A 25125-nucleotide genomic window follows, 5' to 3' on the forward strand; every position below is an offset into this window, starting at 1 on the left:
CACTTAATAAAATCACTGCCTGCCTGTGTCTGCAATATCTTAATGCTGATATGTTTACCACTTTTTGTCACTGTTGGGGACCCTATTTTATCATTTTTTAAAAGGAAGTTTAAATAAAAAAATAGATGCTTTATTTAACATCACGACACACAGGCGTCGTTAATGTACATTTGCCTCCATCACTAAGTCAAAATATGTCATATGTCATGTGATTTCGTTATTACTGTATGCACTTTCAAGGTGAAGTCAAGTAAATCTCGTTGTACAACTTGTATAATGACAATAAAGGCATTCTATTCTATTCTATTCTATTCTATTCTATTACTAATGTTTTGCTTATATTTCCCTCAGTGGTGAGATATTTGCAAACTTTGGTGTCCAGTGGTAAAAGGCCAAGCAATGAATATACAGTTGGTGGAGACAGTTCTAGTTTCTTCAGTTAAATCTCACAAATAGAAGGAGCTTCAGTCAAAGCAAATGACTAATGTAGCCAATTTCTTTAATGAGGGAAGGAGGTATGATCAGGAAGATGGAGACAGATTTGGGTGCATATTAATCAGGATGACTAAATGGTGCAAAGGATGTGGAGGTACTGTGAAAGAGGACTGAAGTCTTGTGAATCTGCTTGTTTCTCTGAGTGATCTGACTGAAAGGTAAACATTTATTAATGGGTATGCGTGGGGTTGCAGTTGTGGGCATGTGAAAGAGTTAGAGTCCTTGGCCTTGCAGCTGGTCCTCCCAAACTTACAGGATTCAATACAGATGAAAGACTTGATTTTAGGTTCTCAGGTTGATGTTGGCTTTAAGTCAGGGCTTGAATCATTCAAGACAGAGGTGCACATGTATGTGTGTGTGTGTGTGTTTTGTTATGTCTGTGTCTATCTAATTCACTGTATAGGCTAAACTTGGCTCTTTCTCCCCAAGCCAAAACAGCTTTCTCCCACTCTGCACAAATTAGCAGCAGCCCACGCTCCACTCACACATAACTGTCAGAGCACAGACACTGCAGGGAGTGAAGAGGAGGGAGGGGAAGGTGAGAGAAGTGACAAAGGAGGAGAAGGAGCGAGGATGGGAAAAATAGAAGAGACGAGCAGAAGTGATAGATAATATAAACCAGAAGTGGTTTGGTACAGATGGGCTTTGTTGTGGCTTGTTACATCAGAGCCTGGTGTTCACTGTGGTAACTGGCACAAAATATGACTGTCCTCTTTTTTTTTTTCCTTCTCTGCTCTTCTTTCTTTACATGTTTTGTCTTAACGCTGTGTGCCTGGCTGCACATATCAGCGTCGCCGAATGACAGGGCAAGCAAGTTGAAAGAGGATGATGAACATTTCACACAGGAAGTGGCAGACCTGTTGGCCAGCCCCTGCCCCTCTGACTGAATGGCTTGCAGTATCTTTATTTAGACTCGTCAATTATCTTTGAGCACTCAAGAACCTGAGAGTGGGAGGAGTAGGTAAAATGAATGGAGGTGGGATGGGAAGAGAACAGCTATTTGAGTAGAAGAGGGCCCGGGTAAGTGGGAAAAGTGGGACCAGTAAAGGCACATTATGCAAATATCAGCGGGCTCATTACCATCTGAAAACTCTGGAAAGGAAATGACAAAAAATGGAGAGAATCATATTTTTGGTCAAATTCTTTGTTAACTTCCCTGCATCTGCATTTCTCTCTCAATCTCATGCATGCACCCACACACAAACTACAGTCTCATTACTCACTATGTGATTTCTTAGCCTGAATCCTTAGCTCCTGTTCTTGTCATATGATACTGCTTGGAGCAATGAATGTATGAATTATGTTCATGGTCATCTTTAGTCACTTAGCACTCCTTTAGACTGCGGTGTTCGTTAAGTAATGAGAGAATAACAGATTTTTTTTAAGATCATATCGGATTCGACATTTTAATCTGTCCGATATCTAATATATTTTAAATAAAATGACAATGTTTAATACCTACAACAGGTAATCAAAAAATGCAAATATATCATTTTAGAAGTATTTAGAAGCAATTTTAAGCTTCTGGGAACCAAAACTGATACAACACATAGTTGGTAATGTAGTGAATAAATGTTTCTATATTTAGCACATGTTTTTTTCTGTCCACAATGAAGTTTAAAACCACAATTGACTGGTTTATTCAACTGTCAATTAGTAGCAAAAATATTTTTAATGAACTGGCATTTAGTGATGAATTTTTAATCATTTTTAGCATGATTGATGATTTCTGAGGTTGTCAAATCCTCCCAAATACCATGGTCACCACTGTCAGCCAATCATAACAAAGTAAATGCCTTAATATTTTAAACCACTTGACTAAACTGAACTAAACTACCTCTAAAACCACATCTCCATATTTGTTCTATATTTTCCCAAGCATTTCCATTCTCCATTTTCAAAGAAAGAAGTACATGTAGTGACACATAACAGTTGACACATTTTGAACAACATGTGTTGCATTTTAATCATCTACCTGTCCTCCAAGCTTTGAATCTCCCAATTCTGGGCATTTGTAGATCAGATGAACTACATGAAAAGAAGGGAGTAAAAAGCTGCTAAACAGGGATGAGTGTTGAGAAGCCAGTGATAGAGAGTGAGGTGTGCTCCAGACAACACTCCTTCTGTAGGTCACCGTGACTGCTACCTCCCTCCCTACTCGACATGGAGCTTTGTGTCTGTGAATACTTGACCTGAAACCTAATATAGTAAAAATGTCAGTTTCATATCAAACTGACTAAACCTTATTCTCCTCTTTGGACTCAGTTTTCTATCCAGGAGAGTTTTAGTGCACCAAACACTTCCATTTCTTGTGCTTACATTGTCATCTTAGTAAAAGTGGATTACAAAAATTCTTCCTCCTTCATTCAACTCAATCAAATCCAAGCCGACACAAGGTTGTACTTGTGTACAAGGATGATACAGTGTATCTGAAAGAGATGACAAGTGTTGAGCAATGGCGTATTCTGAAAATCCAGTTTTACCCATCACTGATTGAGCTTCAAGGTTCAATTTCCAACCCAGGTAATGTCTAAGTATTAAGAAGTGAAGCATCGAGTATTAATTACCTCGACAGAGTCCTTCACCGCGGCAGAGGGACTTATGATCTGCACCTGCCTGAATCACCACTTGTTCTAATGGAAGATGACCTCCACATGCTCACAAGGGAGCCCACACAGCCCTCGGTACCTGATGCCAGCTCCCCAGATGGGCCCCCAAAGCCCCACAACCCGTCCCCCCGCACACCCTCCTGACCTGGCATGGTTCGCCCTGCCTGCTGCCAGTATGGTGTCGGCTTGAGTCAGTGGGCAGCTGCCTCTTTTCTGCTCAGCCACCATCCGTCTCTCTCTTTTACACTCACACACACAACCATGTCAAAGTCGTTGCCCAAGGGATTTTTTCCAAATGGTTCTCCTGAACTTCTGATGAACTGAAATATGAGCTACCATATTTTTCCTCATGTCCTAGAATCATTTTTATTCCTCCTGCACTAAACCATTTCATGATCATTTACATACATTTTTGCGCTTTGAACCGCAGCAGAAGAAGGCGGCATCCTGCAACAGACCTGAAGTTATCAGTGCGCAAAGGTGAAATAAAATGTAATCCAGAGGGAGAGAGAGTAGCTATAAAAGGGAATACAAGACTGTGTATCAGTGCACAGTACCTGATTATATCTTCAGACATAGCCCAAGGTCATGGCCTTCCTGTTAAAGAGAGAAAAACACACACACACACACACACACTTTTCATTCAGGTTTAAGAAAGTATGGCCCAGTGCTCAGAGCCAGATTTGTTTTTGTCTTCCAGCAGAACAGGCAGTGCCTTAACCCACTTTGTCTCCATCAGTGCCATTATCCTGACAGCTATATAGGTGCACTGTGTGTGTGTGTGTGTGTGTGTGTGTGTGTGTGTGTGTGTGTGTGTGTGTGTGTGTGTGTGTGTGTGTGTTTGTGTTGCTGGTGGAGTTTGTAAATTGTTACCATGTACCATGTCATGAATATTGCATACAGCTTGGTGTGTTTTGCTGGGTTGGCTGGCTGAGCTTTGGAAGGTGTCTGGAGGCTGAGATTGTGGTATTGTGTGAACAAACATCAACTGAGTTGATTATTGGAGCCTTTTTTGGCAGATGGGTCAATGCAAGTCAGAACAGGTCAGCGTTGTTGTATTTGACTGGTATTACTATTCTAGTCATCAGAAGATGGTTAAAAATCTTTGACGCTATTAAAGTGAGGGCCAAGCTTAACAAAAACAGTTGACATAACAAGACGCAAGCCAGCTTATATGAAATGTTATTTATTTGTGGACTCTATTTGCCGTGTATCCTTTAGCTTTATTGCTCAGTCGCACAGAATTGTTAATTCAGGCTCACCAATTTTCGTCTTTGTGCAAATCTGAGCACAAACTGGACCGACCAGTTAGTCGTAGTAATATGATAACTTTTCTGTATGTTCTGTGCCAAGTGTGTTTCAGTACTGAGGCACTTACCATAAATGCAAAGCTAATCGGATTCCAGTGTACTTGGTTTAGACTTTTATTAGGTCATTACTGCACCATTTCATCTTTGTAAAAGGTAAATGTCAAGCTATTACATGTCAGCACACCAACTGTCGATCAGCAGGTGTATCATTTTTAAGTAGTAAGTAATTATATTCTCATTCATGGTAGAGTGGGGTAGAACATAGCTGTCAAAAAGAACAAAAAACACCAGAAACCAGTATCATGTGGCTTTTGTCCACAGTGGAAATGGACAATTGAAGGTTTTTATCAAGTCTGACTCTGACGCACACACGGGTGACTGTGCGTACAACAGGGAAATGCCCCCCCCATTTCCCTGTTGTAATGTACACCGTTCAAGCAATGGTCTAAAAGCACTCAGTCACTGCTGAGAGACAGAATTGAAAGTTCTAAATGTCTAACTGCTGTAACAATATCACTGGACGCTATGATACTTTCTGCACAGGAGGAATAAAACAGAGGCAAACTCTCCTGGCAATGGGAAAATGAGCAGCCTTTTAGTGGGTTTAGCTGCACTGATTTTGGCGTGAAATGTTTTTTTTTTTTTCCAGAAGTAAAAATGATCAGACAGATGTCTCATTTATCGTCAGCCGTTCTTTAACCTTTCACTCTTTGTTACTCTCACTTGTTAAATATGAAAGTGTGTTGTGGAAAGGCTTTTTAGTCGAATCATACAGTTCTAGAAGGGTCCTCTGGAACCTATCTATTATAGATGACCACTTCAGGGCTCAGACCCTTTTCTCTTTGTCTTGTTAAGGCCTTGCTTGCCTCTGGCTGATGAACACCACCATGACCAGAGGTTAGTCTGGCTCAGTAAGAGCAGGTCATTACAGCCAATCCTGCAGTCTAATGGCTGCAGTGTGGCTTCAGTGATGGACTGAATTTTAGCACAAACTTGAATGACATAAAAGCTGTCTGCCATTATGTGCAGCACATTGTTAAATGGTTTTCGAGAGAGCATTGAATTAGCAAAACTAGGAGGAAACAATACATTAGTTTGTGGATAAAGTTTAAGAATGGATCCCCTCAATTATTGATAAAAAAAATGAAATAAGAAGCCTCACCAAGGAGCAGTGAAGACAGACACGTACCATTGTTTGGATTTAAGAAATTATTGTAGTTCTTAGATCCTTGAAATAACAGATTTTCAACAGTTCTACACTGAAGAGTGAAACCATGTTTTTCTCTTTTGCAATGACTTACATCTGGACTGAGTTTACTTATTTGATGCAGTCCACCATTTGTTACCATATACCATACTTCTTTGACTGTTTACATTATTGACAAGCTGGCCCATATAAGCAGATTGCTATATCTGCCCTCTGTCCATAAAACTTCTCCGGGTCCAGCTGTAGTGCACACTGACATCCCTGTGACCCATTTTGATTTAAAGTGCACAAGGAACAATGTGGTGAGCTGACATCTCTCGTACGTTCAGTTTAGCATTGCCGACAGCTAATGGCTCTCTGTCTGCCGTGAGCTTGGTGCAGACTGGGAAGACATTACCATTGAGACGGAAGGAGAGGCCGTAAAATATGAATGAAAAGAGCTCCCTATAGCAGCTGAGACCTCAAAGAGTTCTCTTTTCTTACCTTGACTGGTTTCCAGGAAGGGGGTTTCATTATTTGTATTAGTCATAATTGACAAAAATTGTTTTTTTATTTTTTGGCTCATCTCTGTTCGTTTGTGAGCAGCAAAACTCAAAAGTAAAAAAAATAGACTAGGATGCAGGTTATGATTATTATTATTATTATTTGCGATGATTCCGATTACTAAGTAGGCTTGGTGGAAGTTTGTATCTCTCTTAATCAATTATATACTTATAATGAGCTACTTTTTGAAGAACTGTAGAGACTGTGACATTTTATATAACCCTATTTCCAGAAAAGTTGGGAAAACTAAAATCTATAATTTGTTAAAACACCAGGGTGGGCAGTGGCTCTGGACTTCTGGACATATACAGTTCATTATACACTGAAACATTCAGGACATCAGGGTAAATCTTGCATAAAGACCAAGGTCACAGAGTGCTGCAGAATGTGCATGAACATCAACCCCACAAGCACAATTATTTGAGTAACTTGAGAGTTCTTTGTAAAATCATTGTCAATTAAGACAGTATGCTGCTGCATCAAGAAATGCAATCTGAGACTGTGTTTTATATCAGTTGTCTTTGTGAATATTAAGTTGGTGCAGAAATGCTGTTGGGTTCTCTGGGTCCAGACTCACTTAAAGATAGTGGCAACGTGTTGTGTGCTTAGACAAGTCCACATTTCTGACATTATATGCCAAAGATGATCATTTTTGTGTTTAAATAACTGGGCGTGAAATGAACTTCCACCATTTGAAAGACTTGGAACTTGGGAAAGATATATGCTCCCATCAAGATGGTGTCTTTTTTTTTTTACAAGAAACTCCATGTTTGTTTCAGCGGGACAATGCCAGGCCTCACAAGATACAACAGCATGGCTTTATAGACATAGAGTGCATGTGCGTGACTGTCCAGATCTGCATGCTGTCCAGATTTACTCCTACTGAAAATGAATGGCTCATTATGCAGAGAAAAAATCAGGCAACGATGATCACGGACTGTTTAGCAGCTCAAGTCTTTTATACAGCTTTGTACATGTCAAACTGCAACAATCACTATCTACAAATCACAAATGATTCAATCATGTAATTAAAAGAAGCGCCGATGTGACTCAGTGGTGAACTTTCCTCTGCATTTGTGTCAAGAGTTTGACTCTTGGGTGAGTAAAACTGTAGACATCTATATCTGAGGAGATCCTGAAATGAGAGATGAACAGTTATCACAGAGTGATGCATCAGAGAAATGGAAACATCACAATAAAAGCAGGATAATAAGAGGTGACTGAGGTGGTCGCATTATATCCAGCTATAGGCTAAGTAGATTTAAATGTGGGATTGAATACACCGGTGCAGAGTTTAATCTACCACTAACGTTAATGCAAATTATGTTGAAGTATTCTAACTTTACAGCTTAGAAATGCATCACATTATTTGAAGTATTTATGTCGTGGTCCAGCAGAGAGCGCTCTGTGCTCAGCTTGGCCTTAGATCCACTTCCAATGTCCAACGGAAAAAATGATAGTGGAATCTTCAAATGGTGTATGCATGGTAATATTTGTTCAAACTTGTTTTTTGAAAGAAGTGAGGATTCACCAGGATGAACATTGTTAATGGAACGTCTCAAAAACAATCACATGTCGTCAGCACCGCCCGTCTAAAACAGTCTTTTCAGTAGACGTGTTCAGAGGGAAAGAGGTACGGTGAGACCACCCCTCCTCCTTTGGGAACTCCAGATGTAACCTCAGACCAAGAACTCTAAGTGCCATTTGCCTTCTTCTAGTCACGTAGCTTTGTACCCAGGCTAACAGTCGAGGGCACAGCTCCATGTTTACCAGATGTTGCTGCAGCTGGGCATGGTTCTACCCTTCAAAGGCCTTGAACATGTCAGCCAGCACTGTTGTTTTTTAAGTCTGTAGAATTTGTGTGGGAGAAAGTACAAGATTATGGCCCGTCTGAAATTTCCTTTTCACCACCTTGCCATATCGGGGGTAAATTAAGGCAAGAGATTCTCAGTCTCCATCATTAGAAGTAATCTCATTTATGTTTTTGTAACCATATTTTTTTTACAAACATGAGTCAGTGGGACTAGAAGCAGAAAGAGAGTGTGCACAGCATAAACAGTGGGGGATTGGGCAAGAGAGGGGGTTGAGACCGTGTATTATAAATAACCCAAATCAATAATAAACGACACTGTATCTTACGGATTTAGAGTTGGGTTGGCATTCTCTGGAGAGATGGATGAAAAAAGCAACCATTCCCCTCCATGTCACTCTCACTGTGAAGAGGAGGGAGAAAGACAAGCTCATATAAAGGTACAAAAATAAGAGCGGCTGCCTTTTTCTCTCTCTCTTGTGAGCATGAACCAGCTTGTGGTTATGTGTGTGTGTGTGTGTGTGTGTGAGACGCTGTCCATTACTTATTAATCAGTTCTGTCTGCCTGACTGCCATAGTGTGTACTTCAGCATGCCTTGCAATCATTATGCCACATGCATTATTTAAGGAACACGCGCACGCTGACTCTGATGCAGATATCTACACAAGCTATTTATCTCGGGATACGCTCATTTATCGCCTTGTCTGATTCTCTCACAGGCTGTTACAAATAATGGCAGAATATCTCTCTCTCTCTCTCCCTCCCTCCCTCTTTTTTCTTTCTGTCTCTCTCTCCTGTAGATAGTTGTTGTCTCATCTACATTAAGTAAATGAAGGCTCCATTAGTAAGTGCTGTTCTCAATTTTCTGCAAAGAAGGTTAGACCAGGTTAGACCATACTGAAAACTGATACCCACAGCTCGTCACCTGGGGGTGGTTTGATTGTGAGTCTTTTTGTGTGGAGTTGGCATGTTTTCTTCCTGTGTGTGCATGGAGTTTTTCTGGGTTGTCCAGCTCTCTCCAACTGTCCTAAAAAAATGTAACAATCAAGCAACTTTCAATTGGTCTAGGTCTCACTTGAACACACATTTCATGTGTGTTTTCACTTGAACACACATGAAATGTGACATCCTTGTTAAATAAAGGGTAAATACATAAAATAATGTTGACCCACTTACTTAAATCTTAAAACAAGTTAAAAGACCCTGCATTTCATTATTACTTAATCTGACGATTATTTTCTCATGTTGTTCATGTAAACATGCTCACGTGGACATTTTTTTTTGTGTGTGTGCATGTGATAGTATTTAAAAGCAGTTTCCCACAACTCTGCTCGCTCCACTGATCTTTGCCGAAGCCAGTTGCCAGCAACCTAATGTCCCGATTTTCTTTTTTATACCGAGGTAATGAGCAGCTCCTTTGTTTACATTCACAGTTTTGCCCGTGCCCTCCCTCGATTGTGATCCTCCTTGTTCTAAAAATGAAAAGTTGTTTGTGTGCGTGTGTGTATACTTTTCATGGTTTTGGGTTCATTGACTGTTATCAGTGTCATGGCTGCATGAAATCTAGCTGAGGGTTTGACGTCAGCGCTGTACAACAAGCTGATAAGTCGGGCTTTTTATCTCAGCCAGGTGTGTGGGTGTATTGTCTGATCAAACAAAACTTGGTTTCCTGGATTCTACACCGAACTTCAAAAATAGCTCCTGCAAACATACACAGGCGCAGGCTACCCCAAATGCACCACCTGTATGCACACATGAAACAGACACACACACACACACACGTGTTTGATCAGTTATTCTTTTGAGGACACTGCATTGACTTCAATTCATTTGCTTCAAAAAAGCATTATTCCTAACCATAAACAGTTAATGTGTAAACTAAGCCCAGTTCAAATATTAAACTAAACTCCTAAACTCAATTCAGTTCCTCAGAAATGAGGTTCTGCCTCATTAGGTCCAGGATTTGATCTCCATGAAGACTACTGGTTCTGACAAGGTCAATGTTTATGCCATAAATTGTCCTAAAGAGTTAAGAAATAGAAGCACACACACATGCATGTGCACTTCTTCTATCTTTGGTATCACAGGGATCCTCTCTCTCCCCATGGACTTACTCATGTCGCTGTCCTGCTGAAACACCACATGGCCCCTTGTTCTATCTCAAAGATGAAAGTCATAGGAAACACTGTTTTTAAATAAGTTTTTTTTGTCCGGTCCTTGAGTCAACATATAATATCTTTGTTCACCCCAACAAGAATTTTCTGTGTTCTGCAAGAAAAGAAATGGCAGTCAAGCAAACTCATCTGTTTCAGTGTCAGCAGCTGGATTGACATTGACAACTTCCTGTTGTTGAATGTTGAAGGAAAATCTTAATCTTGGGGAATGTCAGGTTTCCCTCTCTAGTTTCCCTCTCACTCTACCACAGTTTGGTCTCTTACTTATAACTCAACTACTTTTGATGCAACGTCTCGTGAAATCCCAGCAACAGTCAGACAGTCACACATTTTATAATGGGTTTGACCATTTCAAATTGTTTGACCACATCAGATAATTCCTGTTGTAGCTCAAGCCATGTTCTCTGTGGTGTCTTTTATTTCCCATGGGAACCAAAGTGTGTGATTTGTTACATGCATGAGAGGATATTTCCATGAAATTGTCAGAAACTTCTGCAGCCATTTAACATTGTGCAGCACAGCACAGCACTCTATGATCACCCACAGCCAGTTCACTGTGTGAGGCTGTTTGATTATAAGTAGGCGCTTTCACAGATGACGTTTGACCCCCCACTGGTGATTTTTATATCATTAGAATCTCTGAGTAAACAACTGTTTATACAGTAGCCACTGTCATCATTTCTGTTTCCATTCAGTGGCCATCAGGGGTGGGAATCACAGGGTTCCTCATGATATGATACACGATATGTGGTCAACAATGCCAGTAATATCACAATGTTTTGTGATAATCAATATATTTTGCAAGACATTCATATCTGTCTAATTAAAGTAAAGTAAACAGCATTTATTTATTTAACATGGATGGGGCTTGAAGTAGCGACGCCCGTCAAGTGAAACTGTTTCCTTCTAAATCTCCTTAATTAGTTAATTAAAATAACGATATGTGTCCTGGTGTATCGATTCTCGTATTGCACGAGGAAGGATGGCGATATATCACCATATTGATATTTTGACCCACCCCTAGTGTCTGCCCATTAACTTCCTCTTCTAAATTTGCCTTTTCGGCTTCTCTCCTTAAGGCCCTGGTATACAACGCACGCCAACCCAATATACACCCTGCTCATGGCGTGTTTTACGTCATCATCGCCCACTCGTTGTGCGTGTTGGGTGCGTGTGGACAGTGCATACATGTGCGAACTGCATTTCCACCCCGCCGGTAGGTGGAGTATTAAGCCCTGTTCACCAAGTAGAAAAAACATTTAGACAACAGGAGAAGTAGTCATCAAGTCATCCGAGCCTTGACATGGTGACCCTCGAACCAGCGGACAACCCGCTGGGCCTTTCACATCCGAGAGAGCTGTAGCATCGTTCTCTTCTTCTTTCTTCTCTATTCCCTTGTACTGCCACCCGATGGTGAAGAGGGATACTACAGGACCCTGACGCACAAGTATACAAGGGTCCGCGATATGCGTCGCGCAATGGGCCAGGGCATTTAAGAGTTGCCACAGCAGATCATCTGCCTCCATCTTGTCCACTCCCATCTGTCCTGTTACACCAACTGTCCTTGTGTCCTCCTTCACAACGTCCATGAATCTTTTCTTCTGTGGTCTTGCTCTTCTCCTCCTGCCTGGCAGCTCTAAAAAGTATCTGTCAGTATCTGACCATTAACATGACAAATAAACGCATGTCAAGCTTCATTCCCCCCCACCCGACGAGCAGCTGTCAATAGTGGACCTTGAGCCCACTCAGTACCCTGGACCTCCCGTTGCACTAACTGCTCCACATTATCTTTCATTCCAAACCTATTATTCAACGCTGTTTTCATGTCCCCTAACTTATTCAGTTTATGTCTTTGTCTGTTGTCTGTGTGCTGTTTATGCCTCCGTGCCAGCAGCAGCTGTTGCTACAGTTTGTCACTTGGATTCAAAAATGCATCTTGTAGAATTTGGTGGGCTGGTTCAAGGACACTGTTTTGACATGAATCAGAAAATCCATAGCAAAACACATTTAATACATTTCATTAAAATCTACACTACATGTATTTTCCATCTCCTGGCTGTAACTTAAGTAGTTGTTGGAGGCAAATAACCCTAAGGTATTAATTCATTTTTCCTCAAGCATTTACATTTACTTCATGAGTTACAGTATATATACACTGTTTGTGTTGTGTGGTACTCTCAACTAAAAATGTCATTCTTTTTTTTCTCCTCCTGTGGACACAACTCCTGTGAGAGCATGCAGTTTGCCCTCATGTGCAAGAGTAACAGGTACACAAAGAGTGAACGCAAGATCTACATTCCTCCTTGCAGGAATGCTCACAGCTACGGCTTAAACTGTGAAGAGGTTGGTCTGTCTGCCTGCGAGGACAGTAAAAAAAACTTAATGGATGTTTTGACGGCCCACCGGCAGAGCAGGATTGCTGCTGATGGAGAGAGGAGGGTGATAGCAAACCAGGCAAAGTCAGAGGAGGACAGACAGAATGAGGTTTTATAATGAAGCAGTGGAACCATGTCACAAAACATGATTTTGTTTAATTTTGCAAATGCACAAACATCGCTTAGATAAGATAGGAGAGGCAGAATGTCTGTTGGACCCATCTGAGGCCTCCTTTAAATGCAATAGCTCATGTTCCGAGATACATTAATGACACAAAGGTCACAAAAATAACATTATAATATAATACAACATTAATAAATAAGTAAAAGAAAATACATTAAAAAGGTGGGATAGTAATAAATAGCAGCGATGTGATGATGATTTTTAAGGCAACAGTATTCTGCTGGATGACCAGAGGACTATTCCAATTTTAATGAGAATTTTCTTCTGCATATGAGATATTTAGGAAGATGAACCTCTGCAAATTGATGAGTTGAAGAGTGAGTTTGCTTTAAAATAACTGCTCAGAAATATTCCTGTTACCTGCAAATATGTGATCAATAAAAACACGTACTTGGAAAACATTACTTCAGAATAATTAAATTAAATAATTTAAAAACTAAAGGAGCAGATTATACATGAATAATAATGATCTGAAAGATAAAAATCTGATCTGAGTCCAGGCGAGCATTTCAGCTCTGTGTCACTATTCATTGCTTGCACATGTCAGTGTAAACAGGAAGCTGACTCTGTCCTCAGCAGTAGTTTCAGATACTAATTCTCAAAGGTTTCTGATGCTAGTAGAGTTTCTGTGGCTCAAAAGTGATGTAACATGAACGGCAGATAAATCAGGGGGTGGTGTTTTTGTGTGTGGTTGTTTGCTGTGTTTTTAGTGTACTTGCAAGTGTAAAGCAGCGTCCATTATCATCAAAAGAACTTCATAACTGCCTGTTCTGTCGGGCTGCTGGTGTGTAGGCGAGTTTAACATAGAGAAGAGCCAGCTATATCAGTTTTTGCACCAAGAAGCACACATCCATCGTGAGATCTGCTCAGGCCAAGAAGCACCAGAACCACAGAGCTTGTTTAGTCACATGAGAGAGTGTAGTCGCAATCTCTCCTCCTCCCTGCTGATCAGTGAGTTAGGAGATGGAGAGAGTGACTCCAGTAAAATGCTCAACATGCCTAAAACTGCCTTCTGATGTCACTCTGTGTGTGTGTGTGTTACATAGAGAGAGAGAGAGGGAGAGAAAGAAGGAGAGAGTGGGAGGGGACCAGAGGAACAGAGGGAGGGAGGGAGGGAGGGACAGTGGCAGCCGGAGGACAGAGCAAAGCAAATCACGTCAGTAAGAGAAACCAAGAGACGGGAGAGTGTGTGAAAGACAGGCGGGGAGAGAGAGAGAGATCTGCTCTCACGCTGAAAACACAGTCAGTCCGCTGTGTTTTTGTGGACTTTATAGCTCTGTGCAGAGAATCACTTTCTCTCTCTCTTCCTCTCTCACTGAGATTCTGTACACTGCACACACGCAAACATTACAGTACACAAACACACAGCAACCCGGACGGCACGGCACAACTGATGGGTAAGAGCTCTTGTTATTATGCACAGAAGGTTGTTTGTGAGGTGTTTGCTGCTGTTTTGGGTTTCCATTTCCATTGAGCTGGTTTGTAATTAGTCCGTTGTTTTTTTTCCCTTCCGTGTTGTGTAAAGGATGAGTTTGCTGAGTGTTGTTTTTTTGTTGTTGCGTGTGTGTGTTTTCCTTATAATTTGTTATAAGTTGATGTGATACTTACAGTGTACAGTATTATGTGTTTGCATAAACTCACTCAGCGTATGGATTTTTCTTTTTTACAGTCTGTGAGATAGTGTGTGTGTCTGTGTTCAGTGGCTGTGTGGGTGTGCAGTGACAGTGTTTATTGAATGGTACTGATGTATTGAGCCCCTCGCTCAGCACCACTCAGCGGAGCCTTTACAGTAAATTGAACAGATGGCAGTGGCTGGAGCGTGTCTGTACCTCCCCATAAGCTTCTTGTGCACATGTGTGTGTGTGTGTGTGTGTGTGTGTGTGTGAAAGTTTTTAGTGTGACAAACATTTGTGTCATCATTTGCTCACTAAAAAGTTGATACGTCTCGAAGGAAGACTCTTTTGAATCATCATAAATAGCAGTTAAATTTGCATTACAGTAAGTGGCCAGTTTTGTCGTCAGCTCCATATCTCTGTTTTGGTTTATGTGTTTATGTGTTGTGTTGTGTTGTGTGTACAGTGAGGCTGTATCCCAGCACTAATCGACACTTAAAGTAAAGCTTCATATTCAGTAGCAACAGAGGCATTGTCTGTCTCCACACAGCCACCCTGTAAAACATCAGTATTTTTAGTAATTCTGTAATCTGTAAGATTAGACTAGTGTATGACTTGAATTTCTTAAAACCCACTGGGTGAGCCCCCGTCTGTCAATCACACGGCATGACCGCATGTCCTCAGGTGAAGGTGAAACAAAAGGTGAAGAGAAGCCGAGTGGCGGTGACACAAAGAACTCCAGGTATCATGCAATATTACAAACTGTACATCAGCTCTTAAATATAAATGCACATGCAGGCCATTTGTTGAATCCTGTTGGCGACCACCATTGGTTCTCCCTCTGCCTCTAGCTCCACCCCTGCTTTCCTGTCCAACCAACTGCTGGTCACAATTCCGTCCGTCGCCATGGCGCTTGCCTCGCTTCTTTCTGTGTTTGTGTGTGTTTGGCTCACAGCTGAGAAACTTTGTCAGCAATTACTATTCATTCTTAATCAGCACGCCGTGCGCCGGTGTCCCCTGTTGCCACTTAATTTTTTTTAATCGTACACATTTGGGTTGACATTGGCCTGCTGTGTTTTGTTTTTATTTTGCATGTGGATGTGTGCAGTCAGTTCCTTCCTAAATTGTGTGATGAAACATGCATGGGGGTTTTGTCTGAGTGCATGGATGCCTGGTGGGATGAGGAGCTCCTCTGGGAATCCTGGTCTAAAAATAACTCCCTCTGTGGGATCCATAATCTTTGCCTGATCACGGGAGAGGGGGATGAGAGGTGGGGGGAGGGAAGGGAGGACCAGAGTCATGGAAAGAGCCACACGGACCGTGATGGATGAATAAATGAGAGGGAGGAGAAGTCATGTTTGAGTGGACTGTTTTTGTGAGATCAGCAGTGAAATCACGCAACATAAAGTAAACACAGTTTCCCGTCTGGAAATGAACAGAGTTTATCTCATTTCCGTTCTTCATACCTTTTATGGTCACAGATGGAAACGTTGTATTTGCTGACATTTTGAGATAAAGTAATGATGATGATGATAATAATGAATAATTGTGGAGCTCCAGTTTTTCCTAGTCTCTTTGCAACTTAATCAAATTTACATAAAAAAAACAACCTGCTGCATATCACCAGAGTGGCTCTTTCTGCCGCGTACGTTTTAGTCGGGATTTGTGAGCGCTCGGCCCTGCCTGCAGCAGGAATGTTTGCATTATCATCCTCCATGCTGTCAGCGTGAGTCAGCTTGCACAGCCTCCTCTCCTCCTGTTGGCTCAGCACCGTAATGTCATGCCATATTCACTTAGCGCCATCTTTATATGCTGGGTTGATTACTTAAACTGTCTTCACCCTGCTGGGTGCTGAATGTTGCTCTGTCGGCCTGTCGCTGTTCACAGGGCTTTGTTTGATGTAAACACGTCTGTATGGGGAATTGTTATTCACAGAGCTACTGTTGTTCTTCTTGTTGTTTTGGTTTTTTTTCACGCATAGTTGCTACTCAAATATGAGTCTGACATGAAAGGGATGTGTTTCGTGTCAGGTGTCGAAATTTCTGACAGGATTTCATAACACGAGAGCAGAACTGTCTAAAGCCTCTTTCACACTGAAATTAGTGGGTGGACCTGTAAGTTTTAATCCTGGATGAAGTCACTAAAAAAAGATGATTAATTCCATTCCAACTGCCACTGGTTGTTCTGCCCTGTTGTGTTTTTTCATCCCTGTGTCATTTGAATGAATTGTGATGTCACTAGGGCTGAAATAATTAACAGATTGAATGTTTTTTCATTATTCAAGCAAGTTCTCTTAATTAAACAACATCAGCGAAAATCAACTCAACCCAAAACCTGCAAATGTCTTTTTTATCACACAATGTCACAGCCCTTTGCCCTGAAATAACACAGGAGACGGAAATAGACCTGAAAACAAGTCTGTGTGGTTCAGGTGCAAGTTATAGTGTTGACATACACAGTAAGGTTATCAAAAGGTTTGTCTGCCACTGTGTCCTGTATAGCTCTGTGTAGCTACAGTGATCTGTCATCATCCATTGCTCTTGTGCGTTTTAATGGGCCGAGCCAGTGTGGTTAAAGCCTGAGGAGCTCGGCTGAGCGGTGATTGCACCATGTCTATCTCTGACTCTCTGCGCTGCCTGCACTTGAAGCCTCTCAGATGGAGGTTAAGTGGCTGAAGTCAGTGAGTGACCACTGTTGTGTAAGTGACCAGACACTTTAATAGAATAAAACATACCCATATATACATATATATGTATATATGTATATATATATACATATATACACACGTAGGCGATTAGGATGTGAATTCATTATTCATTGTTCCCCGAGCAACTGTTCCCTTCGTATATATGCATCTTCAATAAATTTTTCTGAATTGCAAAACAGGTCTACAATTAAAAGTTTGGTATCATACCTTTTGTTTTTGCCATTTTTGCCATAGGTGCGTTATTTTTACCTGTTGCTTAAGCTACCGAGTGTCACAAAGGCATCTCTGTAAAGGTGTGTGGTTGATATCTTTTTAGTGAGCTAGGTGTATTCACCTCTGCTGTGAAAACATCTTCATCTGTTACAAGTAGAGCTGCAACTCATGATTCTTTTTTATAATCGAGGAATCTGTTGATTATTTTCTTGATGATTGGATTACAGAAAATGTTGAAAAATGTTGATCAGTGTTTCCCAAATCTTGAAATGATGACATTTGTACGTCTTGTTTTTTGCCCACAAAAGAAAGTGAATCCGTTTGAATGACTTCTTCGTTGTATGGAGCAAAGAAACAAGAACATATCCAAATTTATGACGTTGAAATGTTTGATTTCAGTTAAACCAGTTAATCCCACAGTTACAAGCTACTGTAACACAAGGCTTTTTCCTTACATCTATTTATTTTGCCACAGTATTAATACTGATATATTGATGACTCGTGAAACTTTGACTTTTTTTCTTGTCTATACTGCTACTTCTTTATCCTACATATGAGGGTCTCAGGGCTGCTGGAGCCAGTCCATGGTCAGTCGGGGTCACACCCTGGACACGTTGCCAGTCCATGGTCACTTCAGAGTGTTTTAATTAACCTCTGCATGTTTTTGGACTATATGGGAGGAAACTAGATGAACCGGCAACCTTCTTTCTGCGACGCAACAGTGCACCCTCTGTCTGTACTGCATTATTTGTTAAATGTTAAAAAAGTACAACTAAATCTTAAATACATGAAAGGGTAATAATAACAGAAACAATACTTTTCTGAAGACAACATGTGTAAACTTTCATTAATAAGTAATGATTCACAATAACAATCTGTCTCTACTGACTCACGTAATATATATTCCAGAATTTTCTGGGTAACTTTGGATTTTGCTGTAGGCTTACTTAGAAAATAAAGAAAACACATGGGAATCACCTGGTTTATTACTTATCTGATTAATTTGCCTGTCACTTTTCCAGGCTTCCATTGTGCCATTTTACTTTTACACTATATATTATATATATATGTACAGTGTATATATATATATATATATATATATATATATATATATATATATATATATATATATATATATATATATATATATATATATATATATATATATATATATCTATATCTATGCGTGTTTGATTTTTGTTGTTGCATGATTAGATGCATATGGATTTTTTTATTTTATTTTGTTATTTGTTAATGAAAACAAACAGCCCCTTGTGGAGCTTCCATAGCATGCTTACTGAGAAAGGCACTTGGGGAAGCGTACATAAGTGGTGAGGGGTTGAAAGCGAGTGGTAGTCTAACTTCAGGGGCCCACCAGAGCCCCGTTTAGCAGAAAAGAGGGTGAGAGGGTGGCAGGGCTTTGTGTCTCTGTCATGAATCTATATGGGAAAATGCTCAGTAGAAAAGGCGTTAATTGAGGCAATGCTCTTAATATATTTGTCACTGTGAGGCTCGCATGGTTAGCGGCAGCATCAGTCTAAAAGGGCCCCCCGTACACAAAGTGGTACTGTGTTTCAAGTGCCGTGACCTGCCTCATAGCCCCTATAAAAGGTTTTGTTTGTTTGACCCGGGTGTTTACTTCTTATTAAATATGTGTGTAAACTGTTGACAGTCATGCGTGTGTATGTATGCGTGTATACAACACATAGAGGTAGGGAGGTTACCACGGTTCACTGGGAAAAGCTTTTTTATGCAACACGAGAGACTGGCACAATCTGTGTGTTGTTAGAACGATTAGCGGCGGCATCTTCTAATGTGGTGCCAGATATATGTACACGTTTGTAGGTCAGAGGTCCAGGTATTTGGTTCCTCCTGCTTCCTTTTCACTTATCTTAACACGAGAAGCTGTGAGTTCCTGTCAAGATAAGTGTTAATAAATTTAGCTGGGGTCATACGCAATATGCTTACATACATAGAATTCGGGTCAGTTCTTATCGTTTGTGTCCTTGCACGCACAAAATACATTATCTTCTATGTTGCTGTGTGTCAGATAAACGCACAAACGAGCAATGCGGTCATGATACAGTCATGACAAGGTCACGACGAGCATCCTTCGAAATGAGTCTGTTTTTCTGGGTGTGTCTCTATAAAAATACTGTATATCTTAACATTTTGGAATGCGGGAGCTTATTTCTGTGTGTTTTGAGGTCAAACTGGTCTTTGTTCATGCTGAAATATAATCTGAAACCTGTAGATGAAGCTCCTCAATCAGTTGAATGAGAAAATGCACGCAGATGCAGCAAGTTTTTTTTCCCCCCCCCACACGTGCATCGAGCAGCAAAGCTGCTGTGACGGAAATGTGGTGCTGATAATCCATCGTCTAAAACTGGACTTAAAAAAACACATGTTAACATATTAGTCTAACTGAAATTGTACTAAATCGTGTTAGATTAACACACCCACCCATAATGCAGTTGGGAGTCAAATTACTCCTGCATGTATATGTTCAGCTTGACCCAAACTGGCCTCGAAGCTTTACACGTCCTCCACAGTTTCTGCCTCTGGGCTTTGACCGTAAATAATAGAAGAAGTGGGTACACAGAAGAAGAACATGGTGAAATCCAGAGTGGCACATTTTTGGACTGACAAAATGATCTGGCAACTGAAAGACTTAAATATCTTGAAGTTAGGGGATGGCAGAATGTCACGGAATGGCGGAGCAGAACACACGTTATTGAATAAATCAGTTCCTCACTGGTCCTTGAGCACTGGGACATAGGCAGTTGTTCAACTGAATGCCTTAAAAAGATAAAAAGATAAAAAAAAATCCTGATGTCCAGCACTCAAACAAGTCTTTGCAAGTATAGTGATGCAGTTAAAGACACACATGTGCACCAGAGAAGCACCAGCATGTCTGGCTTGGGGTGGCCACACCCTTTCTTCTCTCCCCTCTTGTCCCGTTGGGTGGTGTCAAGTTTCCTCCCGCACTGAAAAACCTGCCCAGTACCAAAGATGTCATTGGCTATCTCAGCAAGTAACTGCAACTCCATCGCCACCTCATTGGTCATGGGATTGTGGATGCCAGGACATCCTCAAGTGAAGGGATGCTCCCCACTCGTCTGAGGGTATTGATGACTGGCCGAGCACTTGGCAAGGTGCAAGGTGGTTTGCCACAGAGCAGATATTGATCAGAGGAGGTTGAATGATGCCATTAGTGTTTGAGCTTGAGTTGGCATTAAGTGCACGTCAAGAATTTATTGTGTTGCGTCGTTTTTGTCCTGGAGAACTGTCCTTTTTTTTTTTTGGAAATAAATAAATAAATCAATGTAATTGCTGCGGCACACTGGCTCTGTATCTCAGGACTTGGCCTGTTTCTGATTAAAACATTAAGCCTGCAGTGTTTTAGTGTGTTGACAGTGTTAGATCACACACAACACACCCTATTCCAGTTCCATATCAAGGGCTTTAAAGTTGGCAACGATTTATTTGCATGTTTGTTATGCTTTTTTTTCTTCTCTCTAGTGTTGTGTAAGGGTAATGCTGTTTGTGTGTAAGCCGTTGTGTTGTTTGCTTGTTGTGGAGATATAATCTGATTGCACTAATACCCTAGTTTTTGCCTGCCACCCATGTGGATGGCGGGCATATTGCATTTCCAGTGTTTGCTCTTGTTTGTATTCATGTTTCGACAGCGCCAGGATTACTCCGATAAATCTGAATCAGTGTTGTAGATTAGATGAAACTCGAGCGACACGACACAAGCTGCTGTTTTGTGTCGCACACTTTAATTTCCATGGTTATCGCTGCTTCAGTGTTCACAGTTTGAATTGTGTTAACATTAACATTAACTGGTGACGGTTAAGGTTAAATTGAATGCAAGTCATTGCAGTGTTCTAAGAAGAATAGCTATGCAAACCTGTGTGTGTTTGTGTCTGTGTAGGTGTTCACTACGTTCACTTGTATCCTGGGAGATGGTACCTGAAAGCCATCTCCTTCAACACCAGGCACAACTTTACTGGCTTTTTCAGAAGTCACACACACACACGTATTTGTACAGCAAAAAAATGTGTTATTATCATGTTACAGCTCACAACAAGCAAAATGCACCGTTAGCGCTCGTGTAGACACAGTCCCACTGGAAACACACATACACTCGAACATGCACGGCAAGTCTGTCTGCGTGTCAGCAAATCCCTGCTGCAAAACTCATGTTACAGGAGGATTGTTTTTGCCCTCTACTGCCATCATTTTACCTGTGTGTAATGTATATATATACAGGATTTGATTGAGACTACTATTAGTGCACTTGTGTAATCACGGTATCCTGCATAGGGAAGCATCGTATACTTTAAGCTCTCCACACAACCCTCTCTAAATCACAGACATAATTTATGTTTCTGGGTGTTTTGCTAATCCTCTTATCCAGTCTATACAAATGTAAACTAGACTTATGTCTGCGTTGCACAGCAAACGCAACCAATATGAAGTGTAACGTCAAAGCCGCAGTGTCCTGACAGCTGAAGAAACAAGTATTCCTTGGATCAGAGACGGACGGCATGTTTTGGCTGCTAAAAAAATAATAACTATAAAGTTATTACTCATAAACAGATGTCCAAAGAGAGTTACTTGAATTTTGCGCTGCCTCAAAATCTGTATTTTAATCTAATACATCTTCCCGGGCTGTTAGTCCTTTTGAGGATTTCCAACTGAGTGCTGCACTGCAGGAAGAATTTCCTATTTCACCGAGAGTTGTTGTTGTATTTTTTTTTGCAGAGGAATTAAAGATAAAAGGGAACAGGACTCACACTACATTTAATCACACAGGGAGTCTTTTTTTTTTAATGCATTTCAATGTCTACTGTTAGGGGGACTGTCATTTTGTCTAGCACTGTTATTCCACACCGTCTTTGCGATAATTTTTACCTGACGATAAGGAGAAGCTTTTTAATGCTTGTTATTTATTATGCAGTATGTTCTAACCAAAATGCCACCCTCTATCTTTCTTTCAGTGGACGTGAGCACTGCAGCACTGCCCACGCAGGTGCCCCCCACCACCACAGCCATCCTTCCCATGGACCTGCGCGTAGTGGACCACCCTCATCACCACCACCACCACCAGCAGCCCCCCTTCGGCCTGGTTCCCCAAACCCACCCCATGCCAAGCGCCTCCACAGGTTGCACCACATCAACAGAGCCAGGCCGTGGGCCAGTCATCAGTGAGTCCGGATGATGTGGTTTTTAATGTCCCGGGGCGATAAGTCATTTCTTACAAACACGTTCCACACTCCAGATGTTTAGAATGACAAACTCTTTATTACCTCACACAGGCCACCCTGAGCAGCAGCTGCAGCAGGAGCTTGTGACTCTCAAACACAAGCAGCAACTGCAGAGGCAGCTTCTGATTGCCGAGTTTCAGAGGCAACATGAACAGCTGTCGCGACAACATGAAGTGCAGCTGCAGGAACACATCCAGGTGATCTCTCCTCTCATCTCCTCTCCTCTCAGACTGCACCCTCTCAAGGACAGAGGCATGTGTGTGGGGAGACTTAAGTGAATATAGTGTTGTAATTTAATCTGGTGACAGTTCTTTGCTCCAAAGTCATCTCCTATTATTCCAGGCAAACCTTATTTGTGCTATGCAGTTCACTGGTATGGCTGCGACCACCGGATTTGCCAATAATCACAATGATTTAGAGCCGAAAACAACTTGAGATTAACATGGATTTAAGGCTGGTAATGTTGCACCTTGTCAGAACAGTGTTTCTCTCTAGCTCTGTTATTTTAGGCCACGTGGTCACCACCAGCTACTGCATGTTAGTGTTAAAAAGATATATATTTTCACACAAAAAATGCCTTCTCCTTTTTACCAGCATCAGCAGGATCTACTGGCCCTCAAACACCAACAGGAGCTGTTGGAGCATCAGAGGAAGATGGAGCAGCAGCGTCACGAGCAGCAACTGGAGAAGCAGCAGCGGGAACACAAACTCCAACAGCTCAAAAACAAGGAGCGGGGACAAGAGAGTAAGTAGCATCTGTTACGATGAGTGGCCAAAAGAGCGTCAGTCCAGTATACTCGAGGGGAATTGTACTGAATGAGGGAATATAATCAGTTATGTGTGTTTGAATTCCCATGGTTCAACGGTGTCATGTGTAAGCCCCAAACATTGCCGTCGTGTTTTGACCGAGCATATATTCGCTCTCCACTTCCGCAACACTGCCAACATCTGCTGTAACTGAGCTGAAGCTGCTGTGCCATTTTGTCACAGCAGGTGCCAGGGAGGCTTGACCTTCTGTCCCGGCACCTGTCCTTATGGCACAGCAGTCAGAACAGTTTGACCTCACACATTTACCACAGGGAACGGGCCAAGACGAGGCAAGCCGAGCGAGGCATTCGAGCGGCTCGCACACAATCATCATTTGTGTAATTATAGTTTACTGCAATGCAGTTTAAACAGAAAATTCACTATTACAGAACTCATTTTAAATTGTAATTTCATTTGAATCAATGTATTTTTGTTGCTTTGACCCTATGGAATTAGATTTGTGTCAATATTTTTAGACAATTTTATTGTTTGAAAACACACCTGTGCGCCCCAATTTGTGCTCCACGATTTGTTCTTTGTGCTGTAGTTTTTTGTTTGTGGGCGGGCCTTAGAAAGCTGCCTGCTGATTGGCTACAGACGGACAGCGACTCCAAGCCTGTGACTACTTCGGGTCCTTAGAGCTGTCGCTCCAAAATTCAGTAGCCAATCAGCAAGCAGCTTCCTAAGGCCCGCCCGCAAACAAAAGAACCATAGCACGAAGAACAAATCAGGAAGTGCGAACAATAAAATACAATATTTTTTGAATGATTAAATCGATATTTAATTTGCCTCTTAAAAAGCGTTGTTGACACTAATCTAATTCCATATGACCCTTATTGCATCTATTATGATGCATGCTGATGTCAGAGCCGATGACCACATCTTTGAAACCAAAGTTACCTTGTAAGGATCAGAATGTAGAAACTAGGAATAGTATCTCTTATGCACATAGTGAAGCCGACATGGACGATTGTGCTTCAATTATAGCCTGGTAGCATTGCTTGTTTGGTGTTCCAGTTGACTGCATGCACATTAGTTGTATTTCTTTTGGGATTGAACATTTCGATTTGTTTTGTAAAGATATACTGATCTGCAGGTCAGTCATTCTGTTCTGTTGTTATTGTTATCTGACTGCTCATATTGATTGATGAAAAAAGGGGCCAAGCACGATCATATATGTAATACATTTAATTATTATAATTGCTTTGTTGTTCTCGCATCTTTACGTCAGCACTCAGACTGAACCAACCGGTAAATATTTGTGTGGCAGGAGGAGGCAACGTCTCAAAACTCCTTTTATAGCCCTGCCAACTTAACTGTTCTGCAATTGTTTGAATATAAGGATGAAGGAAAGATTGGCTCACTTTCAATTGGCGTGTTATTTAAAGGCAAGTGGTATTGCCTTACTGAATAGTGCATGGTACTTGATTTTTCCATCCTCCTTTATATGGTACTTGAATGGCTCTTCTTAATGTCGTTAATAAACATTTGCATGAAATAGAAAGTTATATTTTGAATGAAGCTGTCGAGGTTATGGCCCAAGTAAGAAATCATTTTATTTTATTGATGGTGACCTAGATACAGATGTAGATTCAGGATTTATTTTATTCTATTCATTAACGATTGTTAGCCTTGCTATACAGGGGAGTTTTGAAAGAAAACCCTTCATACTGTGTAGATCAGTCAAAATCAGCATCTATATCTGTATTGAAGCTTGGTATCGTGAGGGGTCTTGGCAGAGGGTTGCATTCTTAGACTGTGCTCTCTACTTACTGTATTTGTACTTTTAAGTTGGTAAATAATA

The 25125-nt window shown here is 41.2% G+C and overlaps 1 protein-coding gene across 5 annotated transcripts in view; it reads left to right on the forward strand.

Moving 5' to 3' along the window:
- Nucleotides 1-25125, forward strand: part of hdac4 (histone deacetylase 4) — a 114738-nt gene that overhangs the window by 44199 nt on the left and 45414 nt on the right. For 4 of the 5 annotated variants that reach the window (XR_006362457.1, XR_006362459.1, XM_044052936.1 and 1 more), the window contains exons 4-6: nucleotides 22248-22454; nucleotides 22566-22711; nucleotides 23109-23259. Coding sequence is in view for 3 of the 5 variants with exons in the window: in XM_044052936.1 (XP_043908871.1) it covers nucleotides 22248-22454; nucleotides 22566-22711; nucleotides 23109-23259 (504 nt within the window). In the remaining 2 variants the exon portion in view is untranslated. Of the gene's footprint in view, nucleotides 1-13888; nucleotides 14106-22247; nucleotides 22455-22565; nucleotides 22712-23108; nucleotides 23260-25125 lie in introns of those variants that run through there. The other variant, XM_044052959.1, reaches the window with a different exon arrangement.

This window comes from Solea senegalensis, linkage group LG2 (genome assembly GCF_019176455.1).
Source record: "Solea senegalensis isolate Sse05_10M linkage group LG2, IFAPA_SoseM_1, whole genome shotgun sequence".
NCBI lineage: Eukaryota > Metazoa > Chordata > Actinopteri > Pleuronectiformes > Soleidae > Solea > Solea senegalensis.